General features: G+C 32.8%; 1 protein-coding gene across 5 annotated transcripts in view; it reads right to left on the bottom strand.

The window, feature by feature from the left end:
• Positions 1-19699, bottom strand: part of LOC105834973 (neurexin-1) — a 421734-nt gene that overhangs the window by 235226 nt on the left and 166809 nt on the right. For all 5 annotated transcript variants that reach the window (XM_036290354.1, XM_036290356.1, XM_036290358.1 and 2 more), the window contains one exon: positions 13383-13543. In XM_036290354.1, coding sequence (XP_036146247.1) covers positions 13383-13543 — 161 coding nt within the window. The remainder of the gene's footprint in view (positions 1-13382; positions 13544-19699) is intronic.

Genomic DNA, 19699 nt, shown 5'->3' with positions numbered 1-19699 from the left:
GATACGTTTATTGTTTGCCTTTGATCAGTTATCTGCTTAATTGGCTTTCGATTTAGATCGCTCTCGGGTAATATTCGATCAGATTTCCTTCTATGCCGAGTACACCGCCGAGTAAAAATAAGGAACAAAGGGATTACGACGAGCACGATAAGCTTTGTCCCATGAAGCTTAGCGCCCCTGTGTCTACACGGGTTACAGAGTTGGGCGAATTTATGAATAACGAGAAGTCAATATTTTATGAGGCGTATTATAATTCACGTTCAGAATATGATGAAATAAAATATGAGATGTTTCAGAGATGTATCAGCCTTACCCTCTTAATATTTCACTCATTACTTATTTATACAATGCTCTTAAGGGGATGCTAAACTGTTCGTCAAACTTGATCGAAATCGATAATGTAGAGTCGTTCATGTATATCATTAACAAAATATTGTATATATTTCTTTTACAGATTTGGAAAAATCCTTTTCCACAATTAAAGTACATTTATTAATATCAGCTTATAAATTGAACTTTGTACCGAGAATTAAAAAAAATTTTTTTTGAATTACTCTTTTCAGACACGAAATTTTCGTATTTATTAAACTTTTTTATTAAAATGTCTATGTTCAATCTAAAAGCGTAGTATGTTCTTAAATGTTCACTCAACGACGACTCAAGCTTGATTTATACGTACAAGGTATAAAATTTTTACATCAAGCACATTTGGTTACGAGTCAACGCCAGAAGCCAATAATTTAAAAAGTTTTTCTTCGTTTTTCCTACAAAATCGTTACCGTTTGACTCTGTTACCGTGTATTAATTCTGTAAATGCAATTAAAAGATTAGTGAGTATAAAAATTATCGGTAAAACAAGACAACTTTAGCATCCCCTTAAAGAGATGCTGGACTGCCTCTCAAACTTGATCGGGATCGATAATGTAGTCATTCGTGCACATCGTTAATAAGATTTAGTATATATTTCTTTTATAGGTTTGGAAATTCTTTTCCAGAATTAAAATATCCATCTTTGAATTAGACTTCATATCGAGAACGAAAAAAATTTTTTTTTATTGTTTTACTTAGCGACTTTTTACGCGTATATAACTTAAATTTTCGTTTCACAATTTTGTCTCAATTAGGCATTAAAATATAATTTTCGAAACACGACACTGTTTGTTCTCGTCGTCTACTAGTCTGTAAATACGAATTTCGTAAGTACAAACTGTAGACCTTTTATATTAAGCAAACATTGTTATGATGTGACAGCAAATTAACAATTTTTTCCGTTTTTGGTAGAAACTCCACTCCACAGACTGGTAGCAATGCGTATTCTTTTATTCTGGAGGAAGATTTCCAAAGCTATAAAAGAAATAAAAAGATATTGCGAAACAAAAATTACTGTCTTTTTGTCAGTAAAACGGACAACTCCAGCAGCCTTTTAATATAAAATCTTAGACGAATGCTACTGCTGCTTTACGTAAAATTGGCATTACGCGACCCGTCCGTCCTGGTTCCGGTGAGATTTTCACCGAACGTGAATCTAAGGGCTACTTTGCACCAGCAGCGGCGGCATATCAAAGAAAATCCCCGGACTCTCTTTCGGATAAGCCAATGTTTGTGCAGCTGAGTCATACGTAACGAATTAAACGTTTCCCCGGGAAACCGCTCGAACGCGCGTTGCGAGCCCACCTCTCGCTCGCGCGCGAGAGTGATTTAATGCCGCGGATTTAGATCGCATACTTCAAACATTCCGCAAACGAAGGATCGTAGATCCTCCTATTCCGCCGTAATTCGCGATGATCTCTCCCCGGATATTTCACAAACGTCGGACTAACGAATCATATTCATTTCTCGGCGCTCCGGAGCTTGGAAACGTTATAACGGCGCCTTTGTCTATAGATCGACCCTTCTAGGATTTTGAAAGCAAAGACGATTTTTCTAACATTTAATAAAATCGCGCCGCACATCGATCTGAATGGCACGTAAAATTGCGAATAGATAGTAAATGCGTTTTCGATGTGTTAACTCGTATTAACGAGTGTTCCGTGTGTCCCTTATCGCGTAGTTACTCACAAAAATTAGCCTTATCTTACCCCAGGGGCTTTCAAACGGGGAGGGTCTCTTTATCACGCTCTTTATCCCTTTACACGCGCGAGTACGCGCTTAATCTCTCCGCGCAAATTTTCTCGCGTTCAACGGGCATTATTACACGGGTACTCTCTGTTTCCTCCCACGGCACGAATCGATCGCGTCAACAAACGTATCGTAGATGGCATAATTCGATAGTAAATTCCCGAAGTCTTCCGCGTCGTGAAAGCCAAGCGTGACAAGAGAAGCGAGGCGCTATCGATGCACATAAGTTCGATCCGGCAGGCGACGAATTGAAATCTTGATTTATGGTAGGATATATACGATCCCGAATCTTCTCGTTCGAGTCGCATACTGGGTGGCACGGGAAAAAGTGGGAAAGTTTCGTTTCCAAGAGAAATTGCTAGTTCAATTTTCTTCCCTATTGTTAGCCGGAACTGCACGCCCAAGAGTTTTTAATTTTTAACTTTAATTTATAGATGCCTTGAGAAGACCTCAAGACAATTTTTTAAATTTTGTAAAATTGAGATGGTAAACTTTCTAAAAGCAATGTTTTCATTATATTTAATTTGTTTTTTGTGTTTTTAATATACTTTATATTTTATCTTTACTTATATTCAAATCTGAGATCAATATTTTTTAATATTGAAAGTCTAAAAGATAGTAAAATCAAAATAATAAACAAAAAATTAAAATTGACATGTTAAATTGTTCATGAAAAAAGCTAGAAAACAAGACTACATTAATAAAGCTATTTGTTGTTTTTGGTCCACCATATTAGTTCCGCCATCTTGGCTTTTAAAATTTAAAACTATGGTTTTTAGATTAAAAAAAACCCTCTGTACTAATTTTCATAAAAATTGAAATAGTTTTAAACTATATATATAATATATCTCACAATTGAAGAAATGGCGTACTACATTCGTAGAGATTCATAATCCAAAGATTCTGGAATCAAATCCTACTTGTGTTTTTCTGTGCGTGTTTTTCTAAAACAATATGTATTATACATCATTAAATCAATTTAAATATATAATATTAAAATCATCGTACATTATGTCTTGTAATACAACTTTTTTATCATTTTTAATAAATAAATTCTAAGACTTTAAGTAACTATCTTATTTTTATGTTTAAAATTATTATTTATTTAAAAACCTATAATAGATTTCTAGAAAAATCTATATGTATAGATATTTAAATGTAGTAAACACTTTTCTTAAAATTAATGTTATAAAAAAACCAGTCATTTTTATAAAAAGTGAAATTTATGTTTGTACTTCAATAAATGCCTCAAATAATTTTTATAATTAATAAGTACATGTGTGTGATTTACTTAATAAGTTATGTTTTTTAAATAAATAAAATTTCTCTTTCAAGAAAATGTGTTTACATTTGCAAACATATAATTTACTAAAATTTCTATTTTTTCAATAAATTTTTTCTTGATATAAAAAAGATAAAAAGGGTAAATAATAAAACATAAAAATGTTACATAATTTTAAATTGCAAAAATTGTTAAACACTGCATTTCGGACAAGTTCTACGCAATATCGAATAAAATCACGTTGCCTATCCGAGACACCCTGTTTACCTACAAATGCGAAATTCGGTCTTCCGGTCGTTGCACTTGTCGTTACGACAAAAAAAAACGAGGGTGTGACGACGAGAGACGAAAGTACTCGTGCCTAAGGAATATCTGGTGATCTAGTGACACACGAAGGATGAGGCGCAATCCGCCTCCGTCACCTCCGTGCTCGCTCGCGCGTGTGAAAGCGGGAAGAATTCGTTGCGAGAAGGGACGCGAGAAGAACGAACGAAGGGGTTGCCCTCATAGGTATGCACCGAGCGCGGCGAATGGATGCTCTCCGAGGTGATACGGTGTTAAATCTTTCTGTCAGAGATCGGTGGAATCTCTCGGGTGGAGCACGCGCGATGGTGGCAGGCCCTTTGAAGATCCTCGAATCGACTACGCGCGCGTTTTCCATGTTCATTCTAAAGCATCCCTCGTGCTGGATGCCAGGTTGGATTTTATTTTCGATTTCTACTCGCGAAATACGTTGAAGAATATAATTCTCGAAGTCTAGAACACAAGGGTGGTTCGCACAACTGCGAACTATAAAATTTTTATTGGTTTTCGGTTTAACTTCATCTACACGTAAACAAAATTGCTGCGGATATAGGTAATGAAATAACATAGATGTGTTTATGCTTGTATTGCCAATTAGCATTAATCAATAAAGAAAAATGTTAAAATCTTATTGGTATAATAGTAAAGTAGTTGCCGAATGTGTATCGGTCGTTTAAACTGTAGTCAAAATTTTATATTTTTAGTACAAGTAATTTTTAATAATAAAAAAATATAAAATAAATAAAAAATAAATAATATAAACAGTAATTCAACAAGTTGTATCTTATTTTATTCGTGGTAACAGTTGAAAAAATCAAAATTTAACTTTTGACTAGCTCATGTAGCTGATAAAAGTAAATGCAATTGTACAATTTTATACTAAATTTTTAGGCTTATAAACTAAACATAAAAAAGTTTATTGTAAAATATTTTACATTTACTGTAAAGAAATATGTACATACATATACTTTGGCAATTATTATAAAAATTAAATCAATATTTTAAATTAAATCTGTTAAGTTTCCTAAAACAAAGTCTCCTAAACATCAACACATAAATTTTATTACACAATAAGTAATATTGATATAACACTAATAAATAATAATAATAAAACTAATAATTTATATAAATAAAAATACATTAATTGCAAAAATAAAATCAAACTAGTTTTATTTTGACATTATTTATTTTTACTAATTCATTACTATTATTTATTAAATATTTTATTCGTTTTCGATAAATTATTAATAAAATTAATATTATTTAATAATTTCTTACATTTCTTATCATTTAATTCATAAATTATAAATATATCCAAAAGCGATATAATTTAGAAAACCTACAGATTCGATTAAGATATTCGGTTATCAAATCTTATATTTTGCAGTATGTTATAAAAAGGTTTATAATAAATTAATTTGTTATTAAGAAAAGATTAAACAAATGCAGTTATTACTAACAAATACTCAAAATCAAATTATAATTAATTTTTAATGTTTATCTGCACATTTATCACTACCAAATAAAAAATATGATAAAAAAGAATACGCAGTCGACAATTTCTCTCTTTTCCGTACTCTTTCCTTTTTTTCTTTTTTTTGCAGTCCGCCAATTACAGCGATACATTATCTAAAATTTAATAAAACCTACGTGATTAACTGATAAAGCTTATCTCAAAGTCGCTGCAGGTCAGGTACATTTTAGGGCTTAATTTATGACGCAAGCGGTTGACGTAATCAATTGAAATCTCAGACATTCGCATGCGGAACGTCATCAGAGTATTCATGTTGGTCGATACTAATGAACGTTACTGCAAAGTGTCGTGCGTTAAATGCACTCCTGCGTGTCATCATATATAGCGTCAGCCAGCTGGATTTCTGTTTCCTTTGCGTTTCCGAGTTCGAGGCGCGAGTTCTTGAGCGAGTATGAAAAATAGTCCAACCACTTGCTCGATTCCGTAACGTGACTCGAATTCACAATATGTTAAAATATATCTTTACACAAGCCGCGAAAATAGAAGGAATAAAAGTTTATTTTTCTCGTTCCTTTTTTTTATTAACAAATGGATAGCAAAAAGCTAAACTGCGTATAATAGAATATAGAATAGATCGTTTGTTCGAATCGTTTGCTATGTATTTCTCTAACAACAGGCGTGTAAAACGTTTATACATCAAGTATTGGAAACTCGGTTGTTTATTGAACGAACGTGGATCTAAAATTAACTATTTTGCTTTGCAATAAAGTTTCCTATTTTATACTTGAAAGAGAGAGAGAGAGAGGTGGAGAGAGAGAGAAAAAGAGAAAAAGAGAGAGAAAACAAACGTCTCTAAACTATTAAAAATATATACTAAAAAGTTTTTTATTATATTAACGTTTTAATACAAGTTCTAAAATGTTCTGCTATCAACGGAGTTAAAAAAATTTAGGAATAGCTTTTAGCTTCTCTTTTCCTTTACTTTTATAATTATTTAAAGGGTTTTGCCAATATTTTTGAGTCGTATAAATAAACTTTATCTTCCTTTTAGCTTAAGCTGAGTTAAAGTACCTCTTTGATATGTCTTCAATAAAAACTCTAGAGAGAGTAAAAAAAAAGAACACTTATGCTCAACCATTATGTGCGTGCGACATTTATACCCGCGAAGCGCTTGTGGTAGCCGCACAATTAAACCATCGGCGAGATAATAGTGCTCGTGTGCACAACATACGGCGAGTGTAAACGCTTGCGGGAGGATCGTAATAGGCAATCCGCGCTGCAAGTCGATCCTCGCAACTCGCACCCCGCGGGCTCAAACTGAAGAGTAGGGGTGTCTAGACACCCAATCTCTTTTCCTACTCACTAACCCACCTCCTCTCCACGACGGTATTAACCTTTACACGTATCACGATAGTAACCGGTCGAAGGACGATGTTCAAGAGTGAGAAGAAAGAGGGAGGCCCTCTTTGCTCTTTGAACGCGTCCAGGAAGCACGTAGTCACAGCACGCGCAGAATGGAGGGGTTGAAAAGCGTTGTGCGAGAACCCTTGTTTAGAGCAACGACTAATCTTGCTGTATGCATACTTTTACTGCTTTCCACACTCTAGCCAATGAAGCTCAACTTCTACTAAATAAAGCTCAAAGTAAATATTTCTTTACGTACAGCGATCTTAAACGTGTGGAATACATTTTGGAAAATTGTTGACAGAGTGTTTATGTTTGTCACTTACACAATCATAAAATATTGTAATTTTATCTATCTTGAAATTAGAGAAAACTTGTTGTGAAAGTCATAGTTCAGTTTCCTTAAAATAAAGTGTTTACTCAAGTTTTATAAAAGAATTCTCTAAGAATATTATAAATAAAATATTATATATAAAAATCAATGGACTATTATAAAAAAAGAAAAAAAATGAAAGTAATATTATTAAAATGCTACAAACATGTAAAATAATCTAATGTAAACATGTAAAATAAACTATAATATCATTAGGACATCACCATAATCATTTTTAGACCAAGTTATATTCTTATAGTTATTAAACAATATAAATTAAAGTTAACTATAGTTAACTAACTGTAAACTATAGTTAACTTAACTACAAAGTTTTCATAATTATAATGTTTATCTATATAACTTACAATATGGTTACCATAAATAAAATAAAGATTTTAATATAGTAAGTATACTGCAAAACAATCACTAAAAGTATCTACTATACGTATGGTTATTATTACCAATATTATAATAATTACTATAAAATTGATATTTCTGACTATATCATTATAATTGTACAAATTCTATTTTTAGTTTAAAAAAATCAATTTTAACAAATTTTAATATATGAAGAAAAAATGCCATAAATGTTTGATTTATAAGTTTTTTTATTTTCAATTATCTAACAATAAGTAGATTATGTTTCTATCAGTAAGAGTATAAAAGTGCAATAGTTTATTAGTTTCCGAGAAATAAGGAGGGCGTTGCTTCAGGAGAGCTATGACGATATTGGCAGCTTTTCTCTAATAACGTGACGATTTTTCCCGATCTACCTTTATTATTAATTCTGGATTAGTCACGTCAGATACTACCAGGTCAGCATTTTCCGCGAAGCCAACATATAATATCTAACAGAAAGAATCGTGCGTGTTTAACCCGATCAACACGAGTGCTTTTTCTTTTTATAACGAGATCACCGTGTGCCACCATAAATGTGCAACGCAAAACGAACCCCAGGAAATAATATCGTACACGATTCATCCGTCCCGTTTGCAATTTAGTGTTTATCTTTCGCTATTGAAAATGTGAACAATTACTTGGCGCTTTGAACCGCGCCCGAGATATGTCGCAAACATGCGCTTTGTAACGCGATGGGAACAGTCGCATATATTGCGCACATGTGCGCGTGCAATGAATATTGAAACGCCACATGGAGAGATATCGCCACTCATCGCATAAGTAGAGATAACTGGAGTGCGATAATAAATAATATGCGTTTGAACGCGACATAAATGTCGTATACCATCGTGATTGCTCGTGATTAAGGTATTGATTAATTTGTCATTAATATTATTCAATGATTAAAATCAGAACGATCGCTGGAAGGCCATTACAGATTGACTGGCAAGCAAGCTTATCGCAGTCAAGGATCCACGGAGGAAAAAACCGGATTAGGAAAACTACTTCTCAGAAGTAACTCATTACCAAGTCAAAAAGGGAAATAGACATCATTATCATTATTTAAGGTATCGATTTGCTACTTTTCCGTTGATGCAAAAAAGAAGATTAATTTAAACAAAAATTTATTTTCCTAACGCGTTTTCTGTCGAAATATTAATAAAAACAATATTATTTTATATCTTAAATTCGCGAGGCAAAAAATTGAATGATGTTCTTATTCAATTTATAAATACATCAAAATTAATATTTTTTTACATCTTTAATTTGGTACTAAAAAATTCGAACATAATAACTCAAAATTGTTCTTAAAACGTCAATATAATATAGGTGGGTTGGTTTAAGAAGGAAATGAAAAGTAATGTCGTTGCTAAAAAAAGACGCTCTAAATAACGCATTACTTTCTAATTCCGAAGAAGAGCTGTTATCGGAGAAGTGTCATTATTACGGAATATTTAAATCAACAAAATTACAATATTAGAATTACATTAAAAATATACGTTTGCACGGGAAAAACAGGAGAATCTTCGTATTACAATGGTGAGTAAATATTTCCCTGGTTTAGCCGCGGCGCGAAGGACGATCCTTCGACAGCATATGTTCAGGGAATCGATTCCTCGTTTACACAGCTGCGGAAGTGATTCAAACGAACAACGTGTGCTCAGGAAAATTATCCAAAGCAGTGGCGGACATTAGCTTCGGACTATACGCTAGTCTCGACCCAATTCTCGACGCGCTGCACATCCGCAGCCCTTAACTTGTAACCGTGCGGAGTGGCGCATTCCGATTCTGATATAAGATAATGAACGATTGGTTCAGAAACAGATAAGTCTAGAAAAATCTCATGCTCGGCACCGAAGTGCTTTTTCCCTCGAATCGCAGACTCATTGGCTGATTTTGAGTCGATTTCTTCTTTACAGAAAACATGAAAGCTGCCCTTTTGAGTTTTGAGCCATTGAGTAAGTCGTCTTTTCAACTTTCAGAATCCGTAGTTGAAAGAAAATGTGCTCAATAAAAAAAAAATACCAGTACCAAGGAATCTCTGGTTCAATCGCGCTTCCTGTTGATAACGTCCGGTTCGTAAATGGCCAACAAGTGATAGAGACGATGCGAATTGAATGAGAAAGAGATTTTAAGCTTTCATTACTACGTACACTACTTTACTGCATTTGACCATGTGACACTATTTTCATTGTTCGAGTTACTCAATGCAACTAGTAAAATGAAATATATCTAGTCGTAATAGTCACTTTTATCAGCATCGGTTAATTTAAATTTTCAAAACTTTCTCTATTCTCGATTTTTTATTTTACCTCATATGTTTGAGCAAAACAAAAAACATAGGAAAAAATATATTGATTTTATTGCTACGGAAAGCGATTACTTTTTTTTACAAATAATGGTTATTTTTAACAAAAATTTTTCTCTCTTTCTCTCTCTCTCTTTCTCTCTCTTTCTCTCTCGACGATTGCCTTAAAATATACTCAACATGAATTTTAACCCATTTCAGCCCAATGGTCCATTTTTGGACACTTGCATATTTTGGCCACACCTCACGAGAAAAAATCCCATAAATACATTTCTAGTGGTAAAAAGAGTTGCTCTTTTCATTTCTGACATTAGTTTAAACATACAACTCCCAGAAAAATTAATATGGCGACTTCAATAGAAGTGAAAGTGAACCAACTGTTTTCTCAGTATTGCAATCATAATTTTTGTTGACAGACTTTTTTTCAAAACGAGCATCTTCAAATACCTCCAGAATAAAAACGAAACAATTTTATTATTTTTTCCGATACTCCAAACTCTTTAATTTAGAAAAATTTACCTCAAATGGAGGTCGAAAAAAAAATCTGACTCGAATTATGTAAAACACAATAGAAATTAATAATCATTACCAATCTTTAGACTAAAAAAAATTATGTCAATAAGAATTACGATTGCAATATTAAAAAAACAGTTGGTTCACTTTTACCCCCATTAGAGCCGTCATATTAATTTTTCTGGAAGTTTTGTGTTAAAACTAATATCAGAAATGGAAAGAGTCTTTTTATCATTAGAAATGTATTTATGAGATTTCTTTCTCATGAGGCCAAGATGTCAGAAAATGGACGATTGGGCGGAAATGAATTAAACAAACTCTTTATTATGTACTAAAAAAAAAATTTATACTTTTTCAAAGAATATTACAGAATTTTATTTAAAAAAAATCAAAATAATAAGTAAATCAAATGTTTATTTTAGTATTTCTAATAATTATTCAGTTTAGGACAAGCAGCTCCAATAACCTTGACCTTGATATATGTTATCAAGGCCACCCTCCTGAGTGACCTTCAAAAGATTTTAGCCGTCGCTCGTGAGTTGTTAAAAAGTTATTAACAAAAAGTTTCATAAAATACAACACATAATTATTCAGTATAAGAGTACAATCACATGGGTTTGCAACTTTCCACGCGTAGCGAGATCCCCCCACACTTTCCCCTGCTTAATTACAGAGTGAAAGACGTCCACGCTTGTACTTTACCACAAGGGTTTGCAACTTCAGATTTGAAATTGCGGTCAAATAACAACTTTAAAATGTTTGGGGTAAATTAGAAAAAAATATGGGGAAGGGGTACAGAGGGAGGGGCTTCGCCCCTCCCCCGCCAACACGTTCTCTGCACTACAATTTAAAAATGACCGAATGAACCAAGAAAGTTGTGATTGATGTATACTACAATTCTATCTATATGATGTCAGATAAAGTCACAAACTCATGTGGTATACTAAAAGTAGAAAATTTATAATTCTTAAGTCTTTATTATTGATGTAGAAAAAATTAAATTGCACAATCACTGTTATCTATCTTTTAATTTCCAGAATATATATATTTTATATCACTTAATAATATATGAAATGCGTTACATGTTTGCTAATTCATATGCAAAGTGTAGTGCAGAGAACGTGTTGTAGGAAGAGGGGCTCTGCCTCTCCCCTTGCATTCCTTCCCGTATTTTTTCCTAACCTAACCCAAACATTTTGAAGTATTAAATTAAATTAAGATTTAGAATATAAATTTTATGAACTTATGATAGATCTGCGGATATAATATATGTGGACTTAAAAAATATTTAAAATAAGTAATATTTATTTAATTCACAAGTAATTTACACATAGAGAGTGTTCTTTGCGTGTATACATATAATTATTTTAATAAATACTATTTACTTCAAGTAAATCATGAATATATTTTGAGATTATTATCAAGAAAATATTCTTTGTAAAAATAACTATTACTTAAAAAAAGAAAATTAAAATTAAATATTTACTAATTTCAACACGAAATTTTTTTACGTGCAAATACCTTAATATTGAACTAAAAAATATCTATATTTTATTTAACAAACTGTATAATATACATATAAACAAACAATCATATATTTTTGCTTATATATAAAACAATGATAATCCTTATGCAAAATTTAAACTTTTTTAAAAAATTTAACATATAATCTTAAATTTCACCAAAATAGTAATATACTTGTATTTAAATATTATATTAAGATACGATGATTACTTTAATAATAACAGTATCAATATTTTTTAATTTTTAATTTAAAAATATTCTTGTCTTTCACATTTTGTTTCTTTTTCTTCTCAACTCATGAAATATACATATTCTTATTGACTATACTTTTCTTGATAAAACTACACAAGATTCTCTCCTGTAAGCTAATTATGTTTGTTCAACGTATGTACATAATTTGCACATAATTTTATTTCAATATTTAACATTCTTCTTTTCTATGTAATCGAATTTGTAAAATGTCAAATTAACATTCATTATCAATAGACCTTATCAATGTTTTAATATGGTTAAAAATGAGATACATGTACGGGTGGACGAAACAATGTCTTTAATTAAGGTGATCCTGGAGTGACAGAGTTACCGACATTTTTTTGCAAACTTGGCTCTTCAAATTAGAATAACAAAATGCAAAATCCTTCTACACGATTAAAGTACGCACAAAAATAAAGAGGGCGACCTATGATTTGTTCTGATGAATTAAAAAGAACTGTTATTTATTAGTCACGTAATGACAATATTTGCTTTATACAAAAAAATCTACAGTTTATATGTATAACATGATTCCGTTGCACCCTAGAAAAAACTTTCAGGAACAATATCGTGCAATTAGAAATAAGATTAGAAGCCTAGAAAAAGAGATTCGCATTCTGCAAATTGGAAAATAAGAAAATGAAAATTTAAGTTATATACGCGCGTAAAAAGTCGATAAATAGAGCAATATGAGAAAAATTTTTTTCATTCTTAATATGAAATTCAATTCATAGATTGATATTAATATATGTACTTTAATTCTGGAAAAAAAATTCTAAATCTATACAAAAAATACATATGAAATCTCATTTAATGATATGCACAAATAACTCTACATTATCGACTTCGATCCAATTTCAAAGGCACTCCAGGATCCCCTTAACAGTTCGTTGTTACGAGATTAACAAATTTGAGAACAAATATTTAGCTTACTTTAATTATCGCGAACCATCTGTACGGTGTGTGTTACAATTCGACAAGGGATGCCAATATTTCGCGGCGATAAACTGATAAACCCGTGTCATTCCGCAGTTCACGAAACCCGCGATGGTAGCGCGCACAAATAATTGCGTTATCTATTCTACTGCGCGTAATGCGCAATGAATGCCGGTGTATATCCACGACATTAACGAAATTGCTCTCACGTCCGTTCGCCGATCCATTTGAATTGCGACAGTGTGAAAATTTAACGCCTTCAACGTCCGCACTGTAATGGATTTTCTGCCTTTCGCTCATTAAAATTAGACATTTAAAAGGGAAACGCGACGGTATATATCAATTTGACCGTATCAAACTTTCATAATGAATATTAGATACACTGTCCATCACTCCTATGATAATTCACTTTTACAAGTCCGATTTCTTTGATCGGTCCGTATTAACGCTTTCCTTTATTCGCAAGCATACAGATAAAGAAATAAACGATCGTTACCTCTTGGACCTTACGGTGAGCGACAATTTTGTGCCATTGGTGATCGTCGAACCGCACCTTGGCCGGCTTTATGTGCAGATCCAATCTCCCTTTGGCCAGAGTCATGCTAACCGCAACACCTCCGTCTTTCAGCGATATGGTGAGATAATCGTCGCCCTCTCCTGCAATTAAAAGTGGAAATTAATGAAGTGGCGAAACGCCGCACTTAATATACGTCCATCGCACCGCGAGTGAGCCCTTATCTCGCTCTTTTGAAGCGCAAATAATGCCACCGAATTAATTGTGACAGAGATTGTCGGCTGACGAGAGATTGCGAAAAAGGAAAACGCTCGCAGCCATCACGGACGTTTTGACTGCCTGTGTCTGTTCGTCGACGCGACCGGGACATTACCGTCCATTGAGCGCAATCCCTTTTGATGCGTTAACGTCGCACGCACTGCCTAGAAAGAGAGAGAGAGAGAGATCGACACAGCGGCGCAGCACGCAAATTTCGACGCAACTTTATAATCCTCACGGCGATCGCCGCATCGTCGGTTTCCCTCGCTCGCTCCATTTTTCGTCGAGCTCACCGGATTATAGAGCGATGCGACGCGTATAAATCGATTAACCATTAGTTTCGGGGCACTTAGTAGCCAAGCGACCGGTAAAACGTCCGGCCGACGATCGTCGTTAATAATTATCGCGCCCGACTCGCTGGGAAATCCTCGCGGATTATGTTATACTTGTAACGAGTTGGAGGATTAAGACAATTCTGCTGACGGACCAGCGAGTTTTACGATTAAAAGTTATCCCGAAGAATTCTTGCACAATTAATATCTGATACAATTTAGAGTACATTTAAGAATGTTTAAGAATTTAATATAATACCTGTTAAACGCAATAAAAATGATAGATGAGAAAAGTGAAAGAAACAAAGAATAGAGTTACCGAATACGTACCACTTAAATTATTTTTATTATATTTTTACTTTTATTGTATTTTACATATCTAGCATTAAGATTTATATACAAATAAACGTTGGAAATTGTAGCTTGATGTTTCAGATATCTATTACAATAATATTTATTACATCTTTTACCAATAGTAAATTAATTTTTTGCAAATTTCTCCGCAACATGTCACCAAAGATACGTTTAGAGTCTAAACTTTAGACAACCAATCTTCTAAGTAATATTGCTTTTAAAAATATTGATTTTATAAATATCAAATTTATAATTAAAAATATATATATTTATTCAATTATGCTTGTTGTATTAATAATTTATTGTAATAAGACTTTAATAATTAATAATTAATAAATAACGGTAATAAAAAAACGGTAATAAGATATTATCCAGTTTTAATATTATCATTCATCAGTTTTACATTACTATCATTTATTAATAAAATTTCTGGGAAAAGGAAGAAAGTCGTATAATTTAGGAAATTTAATACATTTTATAAAAATATACTAATTTAATCTTTATAATAATTATGCAAATGTATATACAGTAAATGTAAAATGTTATATTTATAGTAAACTTTTTTAAATATTAAAAATTTGCCATAAAATTGGATAATTACATTATTATAAGCTACATTAAATAATCAAAAATTAACATTAATTGCATTTAATTTTTTAATAGCGTGTTAGTACGCAAAACAAGAAATAAATTTTTGTCTATATTATTCATTTCTCATTTATTTAATATACATTTTTTGTCCGTAAATGTTGCTTTATATTAAATAAAAGTGTAAAATATTGAAATATAATTCAAAAAATCGGTACACATTCAGCAAGTCTTCTCTAAATAATAAAATTGATATACGTATATTATTTTTTATATATTCATTATTTTATATATTTTTTGTATGTAAAAGTATATATTTTATAAGTATTTTGTATATATTAACTTTTCACTAAAAATTAAAAGTAGTCTAATAAAAAAAAATATTTATAAAAGCTTCTTTTGCAGTCTTGATGCTTAATAAACACCTTCATAAAAATATAGTGTTTTTACTTTTTTCCAAGCTGTTGCACTTGATTAAATTTAAGGAATTTAAGAAACAAAAGCTCAAATTTGAAAGCATTTTTAAAAATTAATGATTACTTCTCTCGTAATGCATAGCGAATAATAAAAACTCAAAGATATAAGAGGTGTTAATACGGTACACAGCAAAGATTATTATATATATATATATATAATTTTACAAAAAATGAAAGAAAAGAATGTTTTAATTGAAGCAGAACTTAACAATATGGGTAATTATGCACAATAAGGGCAACCTCACCGATTTCAATATGTTGTCAGGGTCACTATTCTGAACAACTTTTTCCTATACATGTTACTGTCGCTTGGCCTTAGTTTCCGAGTTATACATAAAATTTTTTTTTTAATTTCTTGCTTCAAATTCATTAGTTTTAAAACAGAGAGGAGAGTAGGGTGCAGAAAACGCGTGGGCGGGATGCAGAGGGAGAGGCTTCGCCCCTCTGCTCTGTAAGCAGTAGCGGTGGAGTAAAAAAGGGGTAAAGGAGATTTAAAAATGTGCCATTGTTTTCTGATTAATATGAAATGAAATTTGTGAAAAGTCGTAAAGTTACATGGTATAGAAGACGCGTGGGCGGAGAAAAAGCTCCGCCCGGCTGATTTATGGGCAACTATACTGGCAAATGTTCGTTTATTAATTAGACAAATTATCAGCGTTTCAATCAATCTTCAATTTAGATTCTGTTCAAGTGGCAATAAAATTAAAAGGACTTAAATTAAAGGTTGTGCTAATTTATATCTAATTAATAAACGAACGTTTGTCAGAATAGTCAACTATCATTCATTTCATAAACAATATTATTATAAACGCCAAGAGAGACAAGAGAGAGAGAGAGAGGAGACTTTTCATTTTCTCTGTTATTCACGCATCGGTCTAATATTCAACTTATTGTTACAATTTTCGTCATCGCGTCAACGAGCTGGACGCTCAAGGGCGCAAACGAGCGCGGATGTGCCGTTACGCTTGTGAATCTCGCAAACGCCACCGTCGCTTTAAAATCAGGCCGCGACCGCATACTAATTATCCCACGCGCACAGCCGAGGACTCGAGCGTATAAAAGATGCAGACAGTACTTCGGGCTTAATTGCTGCTGGCGCGATGCATTAGCATGCGCCTAAGTGCATTACGCGCGTTACGTATCGCACTTTTATTCGCGCCGCCTGGCGGATCGCTATCGAAAAACGAAGCGCGCGATAACGCGCGCGCGTCACTCGCCATGAGGATAGCGATGAGAAATCGGCAGCGGAAACGCCTGCGCGTTTCCGTTGTTCCCGAAATTCTCATGGATGACCCACATCTCCCAGCCGCGCTGTGCGTACGCCATTGCATATTTAATCATCGTAAACCAAACAGGATTTTTCGAGACAAAAATAACAGTCGTTGGCCACCGATGGTGTATCCACGAACACGTGCGCGAAATTGTTATTTATTGCTTGTTTGCTCGTTATTTGAATGTACTTTGCCCCTAATTATGCCCCGGACGCGAATTATCCGCGCGAAATTATCTCGTATGTATGTACATTCGAGAAATATCTTTTGCGTAATGGCGCGCGTGATTGCAGATAGTAGCTCCGAAAGTGGACGAAACCATTTCCGATGCGAAGTAAGAGCGCGAAAGGCAAAGACGATCGAACTACATGTTCTGGCGGATCTCTCGAAAGGGTGAGTTGTTACATTTACCTCACTTCGTGGAGGGAATTCCCGCGCGATACGATATCGCGATTTTAAAAAACTGAAAGTCGCGCGTGTGGCGAGACGATAGCCACGCCTTCTCGCCCGCGGAAATACGTACGATTCAAATGCATGATGAGCACGAGGGTTGTACTATGGCTTATCTCGGGGAACAAATGAGCAAACTGGTGTGAGCGCGCGTCGCGGAGGTGCAAGAGAGAGAAACGAATGCCACGTATGCATCTTTCGTGTGTGTGTGTGTGTGTGTGTGTGTGTGTGTGTGTGTGTGTGTGTGTGTGTGTGTGTGTGTGTGTGCGCGCGCGCGCGTGTGAGCGCACATGTGACTCTGTGTGTGTTACGGCATTGCGGGTCCGTTATATAGGTTTCGAGTTGCCGTTGCAACCGTAGAAGCGGAGGTGCAAACTTCTCCTTTTACTGCGGATGGAGCAGTCTTGGCCGCGCTGATTCTACCGTTCATTACGTAAGTATAAGCTGGAAGTACATGTGCATCCAAGGAGAAAACCATAACGTGTCAGATGAAACGATGGGTATAATAAGGGCACAATAAATTAGAAATCTGACCGTTGCGGACGGGGGAGCCTTTATCCCGACACTTCGGTCGTTTTACCTCTGATGATCGTTAAACAAATTTAATCAAATCTAATTTATATGTATATTTTTACAACTTTACATTTTCAATTCCAAAACTAAAACTTTGTTAAAATTTTGAAATTAATATCAAAGAATAACATCGTGATTTATTTTACTATCTGAAACTTAGTTTTGCAAACACCTCTTCAAATTCAAACACACTTGTGTATAAAACTGTTGGTCTTTTTGGTATTAAAAAGAATTAACTATAATTGACTGCACTTTTTTTTATACAACATTGCAATTTTTCAAAAGTATTTCAGAAACATTTCAACTAAAAAGTGAAACATTTCATAAAAGTTGGGAAATATGTCTGCAACATTTCTGAAACAGCTTTAGAATAATGTCCGCAATTCTTGGACTTGAAACCTTGTCGAAAAGTTGTTGAAAAGAATTCGCAAACTTACCAAAACGTTACTGAAATGGTCGAAGTCTTTCGAAATATTGCTCTTTCGAAATATTTATAATTCTCTGAATAATAAATATAACTTTTAAAATATTTTAAATTTATGATGTAAAGTTAAAGTACTCTAGAAATGATATTTAAATTTATTATATTTTAATGAAAAAATACTAAAAAATTACAATAAATATTATACATAAAATATAATTTTGTTAGTGTTTCTATAATAAACGTAAATATGACTTCTGAAATATGTTTAATAAAAAAATGTATTATTATCAGATAATATTTTGTTTGCGTAACATTTTTCTTTTACACAGAACAAATATTTGAAACCTTTATTATATAACATTTATCAATTATCAACTATTCTTTAAGAAAAACTCAAAATAAATTTTTATTTATTAAAAATAGCGTTATAAAGTTAAAGCTTTACCTTGCTATTTGCTATTTAAAATATTACTATAAACTATACTTTTTAATCTATTATAGTCTCACAGTCCACTTATGCAAAGTATATCAAACAAATTGTACTACTATTATCATAAACCATACTCCAGTAAAATAATAAATCTCAACAAAACAACATAAAATTCACCATCAAAAAGACTCATTTTAAGCTAATTTGACGTTATTTTAATGTCATGATAACTTTTTATCCTATTTGGATATTTTTTCAAATTAACTGTATGTAACAGATTTATGATGCAACAGAAGAAATCTTTCTGTTGCATTTTATACGACATTTCACAGAATCCTTTTAGAATTGTCGCACACAAAATGTAAACTCGAAATCTTTCTGAAATTTTTTCGCAACAATCGATGCAATAAGAATAATTATAGCACGGAGTTTAAATAATTTTTGCCTCTATTTCGAATAACGTCTATTTTTAAAGTTATTCACAATTAAATTAAAAATTCTATAATTGTCGGTATAAAGTGTGCTCGCAAGTTGACATGTAACTAAAATAATTTAGTCAGGTTTTCAAAGTTATAAAATAATGACATAGTCTACTCAAAAAGTTCTAAAACATTTTTGGAGTCAAGATTAATACATAGGTCAGGTAAGAGTTGATATAACACCACTCCGAAACAAAAGAGACAGAGAAGGGAAGAAAAGATATTTAAAGAAAAAGAATGTTTAAACAGAAAGAGAAAAGAAATAGAAAGGCAAATTTTTTGGGCCGTATCCCAACCGCTGGAATTCATTCTAATTGGCTATAATGTCGCTACGAGAAAAGGAGAGCAATCGTAAAGATTTAATATGCGACCATTGTTCAAGAGGGTTCTATTGTTTATATCTCAACGGATATCCGGTCGTCCGTAAGTTACTCGATTAAATGCGACTCTATTGTTGATCTTCCCAAATTGTTTTCGATTAATCGCGCGCTTCTATCCGACCGATGATCATTTTCGGAATAGAAAATTTGCAACAATTTTGTATGTCAATCCAAATTTCCAATCATTATTTCCATCCATTCTTTCATATTATTTCTGGTTCTATCATATTAATTATTCACCGAATATACAAACTACGAGCGTTTTCCGTTATCAAGAATCTCCG

The sequence above is a fragment of the Monomorium pharaonis genome, chromosome 7 (assembly GCF_013373865.1).
Source record: "Monomorium pharaonis isolate MP-MQ-018 chromosome 7, ASM1337386v2, whole genome shotgun sequence".
NCBI lineage: Eukaryota > Metazoa > Arthropoda > Insecta > Hymenoptera > Formicidae > Monomorium > Monomorium pharaonis.
The sequence above is the reverse complement of the archived record's forward strand: the minus strand, read 5'-3'. Positions and strand labels throughout refer to the sequence as shown.